At 48.4% G+C, this 15229-nt stretch overlaps 1 protein-coding gene across 1 annotated transcript in view; it reads left to right on the forward strand.

Annotated features, from left to right (window-relative positions):
* LOC135208501 (mitochondrial import receptor subunit TOM20 homolog) overlaps positions 1 to 15229 on the forward strand; it is a 32225-nt gene that overhangs the window by 4955 nt on the left and 12041 nt on the right. The window contains exon 2 of the mRNA XM_064240751.1: positions 1309 to 1412. Coding sequence (XP_064096821.1) covers positions 1309 to 1412 — 104 coding nt within the window. The remainder of the gene's footprint in view (positions 1 to 1308; positions 1413 to 15229) is intronic.

Consider the following 15229-nt stretch of genomic DNA (forward strand, 5'->3'; position numbering starts at 1 on the left):
TAATTTCATCTTTTGTCATGAAATCGTTTCATTCACCCAGTGACCACTTCTTATTTGATTTACAATATAATCATTACTTGTTTTTATACACATATACTGTAACTGTGAACATGCAAAACAGTAATTAAAGTAAATTAGCATGAGGAAACAAAGTTACATAGCAGCACAAATGCACATGTTTCATATCAGATTATATTTAAAGAAAGTTCTGCCCCTTATGAAAAAAACATCTACTTTTGGACACCAATTTGAACTCTTATTCTATCTTTGGTTAAACTGATCCACCCTTTGGAATTTGTTTGCAAATTATCGAACTTTGTCACCATTTGTAACTGTTTTCAGTCTTGTCTTTCCTCATCTTAGAAAACAGGGACTTCAAATTCAAGGATATTGCTTTCACTGTCTGCGCATACTATTATATGGTAAACTGTAATATTTCTGCACACTTTAGTTGCAAGCCATAGTATGTTGCATTGCTTGGTCATAGCTGTGCCTAAGTCTGATTTTCTTCTCCCTTGGGAAATACTTGAGGATATCTTTAGTCCTTAGGCATTCAAATGCAGTTGTTGAGAGCCTTCCATTTTGGTGATATACAGGAAAGGTACACTGTAGCTAAAGGTATCAACCTACTTTACCTTCCCTTATCTGTAATGTGATAGACAAATGTGGTAATATAACCAACATTTACAATTTTTTCTGACTGATAGGATAGTGATGACGAAAGAGTGGGATTAGAAAGAAATGGCACCATCTCAGATGGCCTTTGCCATTTGAAATGGTAGTATGACTATAAATGCACTATCAAGATCTAACTAATACTAGCGCCTCAGTGGCGTGATCGGTATGGTCTTGACCTGCCACCTCAGTGGCTGTGAGTTCAATTCTCGGGCGTTCCGTTGAGGTGTTAGAGATGTGTATTTCTGGTGATAGAAGTTCACTCTTGACTTGGTTCAGAAGTCACATATTGGTCCTGTTGCTGAATAACCACTGGTTCCATGCAACGTAAAAACCCCAGACAAACAACCTAACTAACTAATATCCGAGGTGATAGAGATACACTGACAGGTGGTGCATGTGGCACAATGCAAGCAAGATCAACAGCTGGCAGTGCTTGACTTCAAGGTTTAAACAGATTTAAAGATGCTACCATGTCAGTTTGGAAATATGTAGACTTGAAGAATGTATGAGTAAAAGTAAATTTACCAAATATGCAATGCTGATGTATGTGTAGAATTATGATGATTATTTGAATAGATTATATATTTATTTCCTCATTGTATTTCTTAAATTTTTATCTTAAAATTTCAGGTCGTAAAGCCAACAAAGCAGGTGGCAGTTCGGGCGGTTCTGTTACATGGCCTAACTTGAAGGACCAGGAGGCTGTACAAAAGTTCTTCCTTGCTCAGGTTCAGGTGAGTCATTGGTGATTATGACATTAGAAAGAACTTCAAGAATTGTTAGGTAATTATTCCTTAAAGCAAAGTTGTCCTTATTTATTCAGTGAAAATAGACAAGTAAGGATACCTGCAGTAATTTTAACAGTTATGACGTATTAACTTGTCATATTTAGATAAAGATACACAAAGATCAAGTACGAATATCTATCATATTGACTAGATATACAGTATAAACAGCTGAACTACGGGTACTAATTAATGCTAAGGACATTCAGATGAGTTTGTGTTTGTTTAAAGTATGACATTCTAGTCTGGGGCTTACCATGAGACTACCTGCTCTGCATTTCCTCCAAAACTCCTGTTTGGTAGGCATTGACTCAATGAGTTTGTGTTTGTTAGCGAAATGATTACTTTTGAATTTTTATGGTTTTAACTTTCAATGTTCATTTAAGCCTGCCAACCTTGTCCCTCAAAGTGCTGACTGTAGCATTGATAGAAAAAGAGGCATTACTTTCATGTTGAGCTGAAGGACATACAGATAAAGACTGATGTTGGTAAGGATGTACTTGTTCATCATAACCACTTTCATTCACTTAAGTTTTTGATTATCAAAGGATGGGAGGAATTGGACAAGCTTTGATAATTGAATGATGGCCTACCTACATTTTCTTTCCTTGAAAATCGATTCAGGCTTTTCAATAAATAGTCATTCTTTCATCACCTGCCAGTGTTGCTCCTTCATAATTAGAAGCCTTACTGAGAGGATCCTCAACTTCTTTCATATTGCCCTTCCCTGCCCCATGCAGGCAGTCATGAGAGGTTTTTGAGGGAACTGTTGGTGCTCTCAGACTGGCAGGAGTTGGTTCTGGACACCCTCATTAAATGCAAATGCCTAGAGGAACTAAATGTCAACATAATCGACATCTCCAAGGACAGGAGACTTGTAACTATGCCCTTAGGCGAGCTTCAATTTTAAATATGAAAGTAAGGACTCTACCCATTCAGAGGGACATCATCCTGAATGACACATACTCAACTACAAAGAAAATACGTTTGGTTTTTGTGGCGAGTCAAGTTCAGTCTTACGGCAACATATTCTGTTGGTACAGTGCTCACAGACATAGTAAATTAGGGGAGGGACAAATGATTTTGTATTGTATCATTTAACAATCTACTACGTCAGCCACGGCTTCACTTTTAAAAAGTTGTGACAAATGTGAATTCATTTCTGAACATGACTAGATGTGAGTCTCCTATCCACATTCATTAAACTTTGCTTCAAAGAACAACACAAAGGTATATGAAATAATTTTCAGTTGATCCTGTGTAAGCAACTGGTCATTTCATGTTTTAAAACTGAAAAAACCCAATTGTAATGGTAATTGCTCCATAGCAAAGAATTGCGAGTTAAAGGAAAGGAAAACGCATCTTCGAGAAGTTCTGCAGCAAGGAGGCGCCTGTTCTCATGATTGTGCTGGAATCGTCGGGCGTGTTGGGGAACGCAACGGGCGCCAAAGTGTCATGAGAAGCGCAGTGATTTCTGATGCAATACATCTTCGAGATTCTTCTAAATCGTTCCCGTAATTTCGGGAGCCTGTGACGCTTGCTGGTAGCCCCGCCCCCAGATTTCCGTATAAATACGACTGATGAAGTAGGAGAGAGCAGATCATCAGTAAGAGCCACAGATCAGATTATCAGTGAAAGCTCTGCAGCAGAGATCAGAGATCATCCGAGAGAGATAATAAAAGAAGAAACCTACGAAGGATCAGAGAGAAAAAGTCGCTCGAGAGTTGGTTGAATTCTGGTCAAGTCGTCGTCAGGAGTGGACGACCGAGATATTTTCGACGTTGAGCAAGCCTTGAGAGAAGAAACTTGCTACTAGAGATTTCGAGGAGTTCCTGCCCTTCGAGTATCAAGAGTAGACATTGCCTTCCACAATACGGAGTCAAGAAGACGACTAAAGTTCCACTGTTCTCCTTTGTGAAGCCATTGCTTCGAGTCTCAAAACTGGCCAGCAAGTATTTGAATTACCTCACTTCTTCCCCAGTTCACGCATTGTAAGATTTTGCCTTTTTTATGTAAATAGGAGACACCATTCTGCATTTATCTTTGTTAGTAAGCTTGTAAATAACCCTTTGTGGTGTTAGTGTTTCTTTCTATATTCATATCCCCAGTTTCAACTGTTGGTGTTGAATTTTTATTTGTTTATCATAATATTGAACCTGAAGCGGACCTCTCACGGGCCGTAACATTTTGTGGCGACCTTGCTTAGAATATATTCAGCACTTTAACAGTTTGAAACAGGGAGAATATAGAAAGAGCCAGAATGAGTGAGATGGTTAAAGAGTTTATAGAGTCAGGTAAGCTACCAGGTCTAGAGGGGAATGATCTCCATGAGTATGTCGAGAAGAAAGAGAAAAGTATGAGAGAGATGAAAGAGCTGCTGAGAGAGAAGTAATGAAAATACAGCAGTTGAAAGAAGCAATGAAAATGCAGCAAGAGAGAGAAGTAATGAAAATGCAGCAAGAGAGAGAAGTAATGAAAATGCAGCTAGAGAGAGAAATGTTGGTAATGCAGCAGGAAGAAAGAGAAAGAACGTATGCATGAGCAGGAAGAAAGAGAGAAAGAACGTATGCTCGAGTTGGAAATTGCTCGGTTAAGACAAAGCATTCTTAACAGTCAGTCAGGCCAGAATGAAAACAAAACTGATAGGTTAGGTATGAGTGCAGTGCTGAAATTAGTACCAAAGTTTGATGAGGAAGATGTTATGACATTTCATGTGTTTTGAGAAGTTAATGGAACGAGTAGGTTCTCCTAAAGAAATGTGGACCTTATATTTACAGTCAGTTTTGAGTGGTAGGGCACTTACTGTGCATAGTTGCATGTCTAAGGAGGAATGTGATAATTATGATATTGTGAAAGAAACTGTTCTTAGTGCGTATAGGCTAGTACCGGAGGCGTACCGTAAGAAATTTAGGAATTTGAGAAAGGATGAAAATATCACGGATGTAGAATATGGTAAGAAGTTAGAAAGGCTGTTTTTTGATTGGTTAACTTCTGCTAAAGTTGAGGATTTTGATGGTTTGAAGAACTTATGCTGGGTCACACATTCACGTATCACGACGGCGTATGCCCACGTATGTGGATCTTGGGCATCATCGCGGTGAAATGACCTTTAACAGCTGGTAACAGGACACTGGCTAACCGGACGTAAGCCAGCAAGACGTAACTTGCGCCGCAAATGTACGCGCAAAGAAAGCAAGGTCGGACGTCTACCTGGAACTTACGCAGATCAACTTCACGTCAAGACCACGCCCACCGTTGTGGGGCTGTGCTGTTGCAGGGTCTGAGCACATTACTACAGTTTGTTCCGACACGGCATACAAACCTTCGGTCCTTTTACAATAGGGAAGGTACTAGCGGCAGCTGGATAGGTCGTAAGCTTTCGAACAAGGGGTTCGGTAGTTAACTGCTTGTCCGACAGGCGCGCTGCGCGCGACTGGGAGGTAAACAAATCACTTTTGCTTTCGGCCTCACAGCGAGTGGACGTGTGTGTTTCGACGCTCTCTGCCCGCTTCTCGTCGTTTGCTTTCTTGAGTATATGGTGTGTTTGTGTATGAAAGAATTCATTGTAAGTACAATCATTTCTCTCTTTTTCATTTTAATTAAACTGCAATTAATTAATGATGGAATCTCCTCGCCTCGCTACCCCACGGAGACTATGCCCGGGTACCGAAGGGCGTAAATGCGGGAAGTTCCGCTCTTTCCCGGAGATAGACCCTCATAATTGTGTGCTCGGTGTCGGGGGCGCGAATGCTCCCGAGCCGAGCTTTGTAATGTGTTTATTAATTGGTCGGAGGCGCAGTGGATTTTGTATGAGGGCAGAAGGAAGCGAAGGCCTGCAAAGGAGTCGTCGGAAAGCTCTCCCGCGACTCCTTTGGTGACGGACACTTCGTCTTCTTTCCTGCCGCCCGCTCAACTTCCACGTCCTCGCGCCTTCCCCTTTGGGGGGGGGTTTCTAGGTCCTTCTCCTCTCCTGACTTGTCGAGTGTGGAGGAGGGCGCTAGATACCCTGACGTCGAGTTGTACTCTGGGTCCTCTATCCGTTCGTCTTCGCGCGAACGGGTAGAGGATCCCCCTAATCACCCGACTTTTGCCTCCTCAGGTGCGGTTGCCGCGAAGGATGACCTCGGACAGGTGTGGGCATCGTTGGGGCTGCAGGGCGTGCCGAGTGTCCAGGGGCTGCTCTACCATCTCGCTGGCTCCGTGGCGGTCACCCATGCAACGGTCACGACCACCACCACGACCATTACAACACCCGGCTACGCTTCACCTCCTCACCTGGTGTACACCCAGCACGCGGTCTCTGTGACACCCACTACATCGGTGCAGGGGCCAGTCGCCGTAACTCGGGGGAGTGTGATGCCGCCGCCTGTGTTTGCCGTGCTGCCGCGACCGGACTTCGTGTGCCCGAAGAGCTCGCCCGCCTGGACCCGTCCCACCGGTACCTAGGATGTCTGTGCCGCTGGTCCGCCATCTAGACGCCTACACAGTCTGCCGTACCTGCCGTACCTGCCCAGCTGCTGTCCACGGACGTGACGTGGACCACTGCTGCCGTTCCTGTACCTGCTCCTGCGGTTTTCTGCCGTTCCTGTGATGCCTGCACCTGCTGATGTTGTTCCTGTTCCTGGCGGCGCTGCTCCCGATGCTGATCTGTTCGGACAGGTGCGTCCGGGCCCTGTTGCTTCGGCAACAGCAGCCCCGGCTCCGCTCTGATGACAGATCTGACGTCGGTCCTGAGAAGTTTGACGAAGAAGAAGAAGAGGAGAAGGAGGGTGTCGTCGTCTGCTTCGTCATTCGTCGTCGTCTGCCGCCTCTTCCCCTTCGTCTTCTAAGGCTCCCCTGCCGAAGAAGAAGAAGGTCGCCTCCCCCCCCCCTAAGAAGTCTCCTTCGGGAACTTCTAAGGGCCCGTCTCGCTCTGGTGAGACGGGGGGGTTCTTCCGCTGGTCACCCAGCTCCTTCGGGGGCAGGACCCGTCTCTTCTTCCGCAAGGAAGAAGACTACGGGGACCAGAGGAGTGCCGGCTAACACCGGCACTTCCTCACCTGCTGTCAGTGGTTCGGCCACAGCAGCAGGGTCCGTCTCTCGGCCATCTCGTTGTCCGCGAGAGGTACCGAGTGTACGGTCGCTTAACCAGCGACCGTGCAGCCAGGAACCAGACCTCTGAGTTCGCTCAGCGTCAGGTTCACGGCACGGAGCGGAAGACTGTGACAGCCGCTCACGCGACTCTCACAGACCAGCTCTCGCTCTCGCGGCGAGCAGCTGGCTACCCGGGTGGGCGGACGTGACGGTCCATGACCGGCCACGGGCTGAGGCGGGGAAGAGGTCCCCCCGTTCGCCGGCACCAGCCACGGCTGGTACCAGCGAACTGACGCACCGTGAGGATACGCACCGATCTCACCGTGACAGTGGAGCTCGCCGGTCGCCTGACCGTCACTCTCACAGAGAGCGATCGGGTACGGCGACCAGCACCAGCTCCTCGGACACACGAGACCGGAGCCGCTGTTCTCGGTCCAGCCGTTCTCCACAGCGAGACGGCTCGACTAGGTCTGCAGCTCGATCGCCACCGCGGGTTGGCGATCGCCTGCAGTCTTCCAAGCCCGCTGGTTCTGCCAGCGAGCGAGGAGGGAGCGTCAGGTCTGCCTCTTCCATACCTTCAACCTCCTCGGATTACACCGGGAGGGGCGGGGAGGTATTGGAGGATGTGATGTGAGGGGTGCGCCCCTCAGGATCCCACCACGGCGTCGTAGTACCAGGCACGGTTCTCGGACCAGCCCAGGTCGTACGCACAGGTGGTTGGAGCAGACCGAGAGGGGTCTGTCGCTGTTCCTCTCCTTGAGGGAGGAGGGTCTCGGGAGTTGCCCCTGCTGAGGGACGGGACGGTCCAACTCCGCAGGAAGCAGTCACTGCTGAGATCCAGAGGAACTTTGCGAGGTTATTGCGCTGATTCGTCAGCACAACGACCTCACTGGAAGGATCGCTGCTCCCACCATCCGAGCCCACGTCCTGGCTCGAGTCGTTCTGGGGCCCGAAGAGGGAACCCAGACCGACGGTGGGTTTGCCGCGTTCTGAGCTGCCGGACTCAGTGCTGGACCAGGTTGAATCGCTGTCTCCGGACAAGACGGCTCGCTCAAGTCTGGCAGGTCGAGCAAGCTGCTTCCACCTCCTCTGCTGCGACAGCGGCGTTTTTACGTGCCATCTGAAGACCCGATGCCGCCCAAACAGGGTGAACCCGGAGTTAGCCAGGCTGACTTCGGGTGTGTCTCTGCAGCAGCTCCTGTCCGAGAACCTGTGGTTCTCGCAGCAAGAGACATTCGGCCTGGAATCTACCGCCATGGCAGCTTTCCAGGCCGTCCTCCTGGCTAGATCTGTGGTCCCTCACAGTATCTAAGGTCGCAGCCAACTCCGGGGGAATTTCTCCCGAAGATGACTCGGCCTTCAGGAGACTTTTGCCAGTCTGGGGGAGGAGCCATCTCCTTCCTTGCCCACCAGACGGTGAACCTGTGGGCCAACCTGGTTCTCCGACGAAGGGACGCTGTCCTTACTCGGGCTTCCAGGGCGGCCGGGCGCGAAGCGGCGTTGGGGACGTTCGCAACGGACCTTTACGGAGTTTTCACGTCTCTCTTCCCAGGAGAGATGGTGGACGCTGCGGTGGACAGACGGCGCACTGACGACAGTGACCCGTCTGGTTCACCAGGCAGTCTCGAAGGCCTCTGGGCAGCCTTGGACTGCGGCCAAGTCTAACGGCTCGGCTAGCGCTTCCTCGGTGGCTAAGACGGTAGCTGCGTCGAAGCCCCGTGGAATGACTCTGTCTTCTTCGACTTCTAGTAAGGGGAGCCGTAACCAGCCCTCCTCCCAGCCCTCCTCCTCCCGTGGAGGTTCTGGGAGGAAGTCGAAGAAAGGGGGGAAACGCTAGGGACGGCGTTCCCCCTCACCTGCTGCCGGAAGTGGGGGGGTGCCTGGCCAGCCATTGGGCAACTTGGCAGCGCTACGGCGCCGAGACCTGGATTGTAGATGTCCTTCGGGAGGGACATCTATTACCCTTCGAATCTCGGTCACCCCTCACCTCCAACCCGGTCCAACGGCAGGCGTACGTTCCAGGGGCATCGAAGGACGTAGCATTGAGACAGGAGACAAGACCATGCGAGCAAGAGATGCTGTAGAAAATCGTCACGGATCAATCACCGGGCTTTTACAGTCGACTCTTCCTGGTGGAAAAGTCTACAGGGAGGCTGGCGCCCGGTGATAGATCTCTCCTCCCCTGAACCGGTTTGTTCGCCAGACCCGGTTCACGATGGAGACGGCACGCTCAGTGCTCGACTCTATCAGGGAGAACGATTTCATGCTTTCAGTGGACTTGAAGGATGCGTATTTCCAAATACCCATTCATCAGTCCTCCAGAAAGTACCTCCGCTTCATCCTCGACGGGACGGTGTACCAGTGCAGGCCACTTTGCTTCGGTCTCTCGACCGCCCCACAGGTGTTCACGCGAGTGTTCACTCTGGTGTCTGCTTGGGCCCATTCGCACGGATACGTCTGATGGGGTATCTCGACGATTGGTTAGTCCCTGGCGAGCTCCCGCTCGCAGTTGCTACAGGACAGGGATCGACTGCTCGAGTTCTGTCGCGATCTGGGGATCGTTGTGAACTTCGAAAAGTCCGATCTCGAGCCAAGCAGGAGGATGAAGTACCTGGGTATGCTGATCGACACGGTAGCAAGGCGAGTCTTCCCCGCAGACTCGCGGATTAGCAAATTCAGGGAGGCAGCCAACCAGTTCCGTCTCGGCAGGAACGGGTAGCTCAGCGATGGCAAGTCGTGATCGGACACCTGTCGTCACTCGGGAAGACAGTCCCTAACGGGCGCTTCACCTGCGGTCTCTTCAGGGAGACTAAAGGAGAGTTGGTCACAGGCGACGGATCCCCAAGCTTTCCATTGTCACTGACACAGGAGGTGAGGCAGGACCTAGCCTGGTGGCTGGACGACAGGAACCTCTTAAGAGGAGTGCCTCTGCGCACTCTCCCCCCGACGCAGCTGCTCAGGACGCATCGACCGAGGATGGGGCGCACAACCTGGAGGACTTGCTGACTTCAGGAGTGTGGTACGAGAACGACAAGCACCTTCACATCAATGTACTGAAACTCAAGGCAGCGTTCCTCGCTCTCCAAGAGTTCCAGACCGCTTGATGGGACACTCAGTGGTGTTGATGTGCGACAACACCACGGTGGTGGCTTACGTCAACACACAGGGGGGGCCTAGTGTCTCTCCCGTTGTACCAGTTGACTCGGCAGGTGCACGAGTGGGCCGAGGCACACTCAATAGAGCTGTCGGCACGCTACATTCCAGGGAAAGGAATGTAGTAGCAGACACGCTCAGCCGTCGGGATCAAGGGATAGGGACCGAATGGTCTCTACACCAGGACGTGGCGGTAAAGGCTCTTCGACCTGTGGGGGCGACCAGTCGAGATCTGTTCGCCACCCGGCACAACAGGAAGCTCCAGGTGTTCTTCTCGACCGTGCCGGACCCATGGGCAGCTGCAGAGGAGGCTCTTCAACACCCGTGGGACAACCTTTTCGCCTATGCCTTTCCCCCGTTCACCCTGATTCGCAAGGTGATCAGTCGAGCACTGGTCACCCGAATCTCAGGATGATCCTGATGGCTCCCAAATGGCCACAGGCCATTTGGTATCCGGACCTGCTGGCTCTTCTCGCAAGAGAACCGAGAGAGATTCCCCCTTGGCACAACCTTCTCGCCCAGCCACACGTCGAGCGGTACCACCGAGCAGTCCAGTCCCTACGTCTTCACGGCTGGCTGTTATCCAACATCTCTTGCGAACGAGAGGCTTTTTTCGTAGCGCAGCAACAGAGATGGCTGGAAACGTCCGTCAGTCCTCTGCAGCTGTGTACCAGGGGAAGTCGGTCCGTCTTCTGTGGTTGGTGTCGTAGACGGGGCCTATCTCCTCTTCAGAGCCACTCTTCAGCAGGTAGCGGATTTCCTCGTTTTTCTTCGCCGAGAGAAGCTCCTCTCAGTTCCCACAGTCAAAGGATACAGAGCCGCCTTGACGCTCGTCCTGAAACTGACGGGATTGGACATCTCGAACTCGTTCGAGATCTCCTTACTTAGGAGGATCTTCGAAAGGTCTTGCCCACCCAGGGAACTCAAAAGCCCTCTTCTTGCTGGACCTGGCATCGGCGAAGAGAGTACGGGAACTTCATGAGATAATGATACGGATGAGATGCTGCTTTGTCCTGGGAGGACGCTACGGCGCTATCTGAAGAGAACTCGACACCTCGGGCCTGAGTGTCGACGCCTCTTCGTTAGCACCGGGGTCATCAAGAAAGAAGTATCAAAGAACACTCTTTCGTCCTGGCTGCGTGAGGTCATCAGGAGGGGCGTATGAGGCTGATGGTAGTGACGACATCCGTACGTCCCGTCCGAGAGCTCACGAAGTCAGAAGTATTGGTCCCTCGCCCTCGTTGGCGTTTCGTAAGAACTTCTCCGTGGCGCAGGTATGGAAGGCAGGGGTCTGGTACAACCAGACCACCGGCACCTTCCTTATACCTTTTGGATATTGCCCACAGGTCCTTGGATCGGTTTCCTTAGGACCCGTGGTGGCTGCTCAACACGTCGTCTAGCTAACCCAGACCCTAGCAGGCTGAACAGCATCGAGTCCTGGTGTGACTGTATGAATAGATAGTAAATGAGAAAGTGACTGGCTTCTCTTTCTATCTTTTTCTACCCCTCTACCTGTGGGTAGAGGGATACGGTCATCACCCTGCTGGATAAGGACGAGATGCCGGTGAGCTATATGACAGAGCCCCATCCTATCCCTTTCACTAGGGAGAGGAGCAGAATATCCACCACTTCCTCCTACAAGGGGGGGGGAAGTGGATGCCTACAGGAGTCAAATCCATGACTTTATATTTGCTCCTGTACAGGAACAAGTTCTTACATTGCTGGTACGAAGAGATACGCTTGCCTCTCTCTTAGTACTCGGTCCAGAGGTCTGACCATTGATCCTGCGGTGCACACCTCCCCGATCAATCGGACAGAGCTTGGACCATCCCTCGCTCTTACGACCAGGGAGGCTTCCAAGGTTGGGCGAACACCAGTCTGTTCACAAAAGACTCAGATTCCACCCACCAAGAAGTGAGTCTTCCTATTGTAAAAGGACCGAAGGTTTGTATGCCGTGTCGGAACAAATGACAATTTGTCCAAAATTGCATTTTCCTAACTATACAAACCTGAGGTCCTTTTACACATAGCCCCACCTCATGCCACCCCTCACTCTGCAGTTTTTTGCTTGGTTCCAAAAACCAAAAGCAAAAGTGATTTGTTACCTCCCAGTCGCGCGCGCGCGCCTGTCGGACAAGCAGTTAACTACCGAACCCCTTGTTCGAAGCTTACGACCTATCCAGCTGCCGCTAGTACCTTCCTATTGTAAAAGGGACTCAGGTTTGTATAGTTAGGAAAAATGCAATTTTGGACAAATTGTCATTTTTATTTTTTTTTTATTTTTATTCTGTTTGAATCCGCGAAAGACATCTACAACAGCTGAATATTACAGTTGAAAATTATATGCACACAAAATCGAGATTTACTATCATTGAGAGAGAGAGAGAGAGAGAGAGAGAGAGAGAGAGAGAGAGAGAGAGAGAGAGAGAGATTTACAAGATTATATACTTTCTAATTGTACAACAAAAACATTTCAGTAGACGCAATTAGAATAATGGTTGTAAATGAGCACATCACTGATTATATATTAACCCCATTTCTGAATATATTTATACAATAACCAAGTAACCAGTCGACAGGGAATACAATACGTAATACGTAGTTTTAGGAATTATGATTATGAACGCTTTGGGAGCTCTTATATAAGATTAGCACTAGAATTGTCTTGCTTCGATTTTACCATTCAGACATCACTAAGACTTATAAAACTGTTGACTATGGGCGATTTATATTTAAGCGATATAGAATAACATCTAATTACTTATCAAACATTCTTAAAAATAAATAGGAATTCTACGTATTCAAGATAATATTTTTTTAGATGTATATAGGAATTCCTCTTAGATATTTACATTATTTGTTACACCATTATTGTAAGACTGCTATTCAGAAGAAATAAATATCTTCGACACTTCCATAATCTGAGAATACCGTGTTACCGGGAAAGTGTTCGTGTGTGTGTGTGTGTGTGTGTGTGTGAAAGTTATCTAGCAGATTATACTATAGTTTGCTGTCTACAAGTGAAGTCTTTTGTTATTTTTGGCCTAAGCAGTAAAGTTATTTTCAAAAAGGTCTACTAGACATCCTAACAATTGTCTTCGTCAGAAATTTCCCCAGTATTTTTATATTCGTTATCCATTTCCCATCGCTTTTATTGAAACCTTGTCTTACCATATTCTGAATCGTGATCAGCCACCTGAGACACAGAGAAACAGCCCCCAGGGCTATGAAGCCATTAGTCCTGCTCCCACACAAATGGTTCGCACTGCATGGGTCCATATAAGTACTCGTCCAACCCGGGATTATTCATGGCCTAAAGGAAACCTTACCAATAACACCAGGCCCCAACTCCTCTACTGTTCCTGGCGTTGCTAATCATAAATTATTTTCTTAACTGGAGCAGGTGTGACAGACGACGTATAGGCGGTAGATGCCGGAATCCTGTTGACGAAAATGACCGGTTGTTGATTTCTGGTTGAGATTTGTGTACCGGAACGCAATGGAATACTACCTTGGGAATAGAGCCTGGGATTACCCTGTATCCCTCTGACAGATTCCAATTCATTGTTTGATTGATGATAGCGGTCAAAAGTCAGGAGAAAGTGGAAATCGTATTAGGAGCCAGTGCTAAAGGATTATTCCAAAATCCGCCATTGTCAATGAAAAGAAATAACTGAGACCGTCAGGTCTTGGGATAATCCTGTGGCCATATTTTCAAGTTGATTTCCAACAGATGACCCGGAGGGCGCCGACCTGACCTTTTACCTACCACGCTACAGCGTTGCCATGTCGTACAGGGTTGTAAATGTGTGAATCGGTTTCGCCGTAGGCTGCAGCGCAATTAGGAGGCCCACGTGCTTCGCGGCGGAAAGAAAACAACGACGGCGAACAATGCAGGTGACCCTAGCGCGTACCCCGCAGCAGTCACCGTGGGTCCCACGTGCAATGCCTGGAGCTACGTCAGGAGACATTTGGCGTGACCACCCACGACTTGTTTTGAACATTTCAAAACTGGAGTGGGCCTACGGCGCCCTAGTGGGCGGAGCTTAGCACCCGGACGACACGTCCCGTACGTTTACGATTTTACGTGTGTTTTACGTTACATTTACGGTTTACTGACGTGAGCTGTTGCCAACTACCAATTTCCGCTCATGCGTGGCCGTGCGTGCGTTGATACGTGAATGTGTGACCTTAGCATTAGTGTTGTTAGAAAACTTCAAAGATAACGTATCCCTTGAGATTAAGCTTTATATAGAAGATAGGGGAGAAGTATCTCGCAGGAGCAACTAGGTTAGCTGACAAATTTAGTCTAACTCATAATTTGAGTGTTGGTAAGAAATGAAATGATCCTTCGTCTGGCAGAGTACAAAACAGTTAAGGTTTCAGTTATAGTAATAGCAATGCGAGTAAAAGTGACTATTCCTTTTATACATGCGGAAAACCTGGTCATACGTCTTAAGGTTTGTAAGAGTAAAATGGCATCTAGTGGCTGAGAATTAACTTCTTTCCGATGTAATGGGAAAGGGCATTTAGCGAGAAATTGTGCAGTAGAAAGGAAGGACGGTAAGAAACCAGTATCGCTAGCTAACCTTTCATCAAGTAGGAGTGATGTGGTGAGAAAAATTGGAAAATTTTTGGTGAATTTCTGTCAGAATGGCATAGTTTCCTCTCTTGGAGGAGTAGATTCCAGAGAGGTGGTCTTGCTTCGAGACACAGGAGCTGCTGTCTCACTGGTTAGGAGAGAGAGTGTGCCGAACAGGTCAGAAATCAACATGGAAGAAAAAGTCATGTTAGGTGGATTTCCAAACACTTGTGTTCTTTTTCCTTTGTTGAAGTTGAACTTAGAAAGTCAGGTAGTGTCAGGAGAAATGAAACTTGCAGTTGTTGACAGTTTGCCCGTTGATGGTGTCAACATTATTGTCGGTAATGACGTAGCTTTATCCAAGAATGTGAATCCTGTTGTGTTATATTCCAGTGCCTGAAATGGTAGTAACTAGGTTGGGATTAGATGCAGACATGCACTACGGTCATAATTTGTTCGTGGATTTGAACGAGTGTGATAGAGGTAGCGAGGTTGATCTTGGCCTGAGTGTGGCTGAGAAACCTGACTCTATTGTTGACATTGATAGCCAAACGGAAGGTGTAGCTGTCAAGGGTAATATAGTAAATGTACCGGTATCTAGTACTAGTTACGGTGATGAATTAGGCGCTAACCTTGTGAATAAGGATGAGCTAGTCAAGTGGCAGAGAGAGGATGAGACACTAACCCAAATTTTTGAATGTAAGCTGGATTATGATCTCGATGATGTGTGGGGAAGCTTTTTGTTTGAAGGACGAAGTTTTGTGTCACTATGTTCGTCCTAAGTCCGGTAGTAAAGGGGAAATCACCGAAGAATTGGTGGTTCCTAGGAAGCTTCGTGAGCTAGTTTTGAAGTTAGCACATGATGAGCAAGGACATTGTTCCGACACGGCATACAAACCTTCGGTCCTTTTACAATAGGAAGATACTAGCGGCAGCTGGATAGGTCGTAAGCTTTCGA

This window comes from Macrobrachium nipponense, chromosome 35, assembly GCF_015104395.2.
Source record: "Macrobrachium nipponense isolate FS-2020 chromosome 35, ASM1510439v2, whole genome shotgun sequence".
Taxonomy (NCBI): Eukaryota; Metazoa; Arthropoda; class Malacostraca; order Decapoda; family Palaemonidae; genus Macrobrachium; species Macrobrachium nipponense.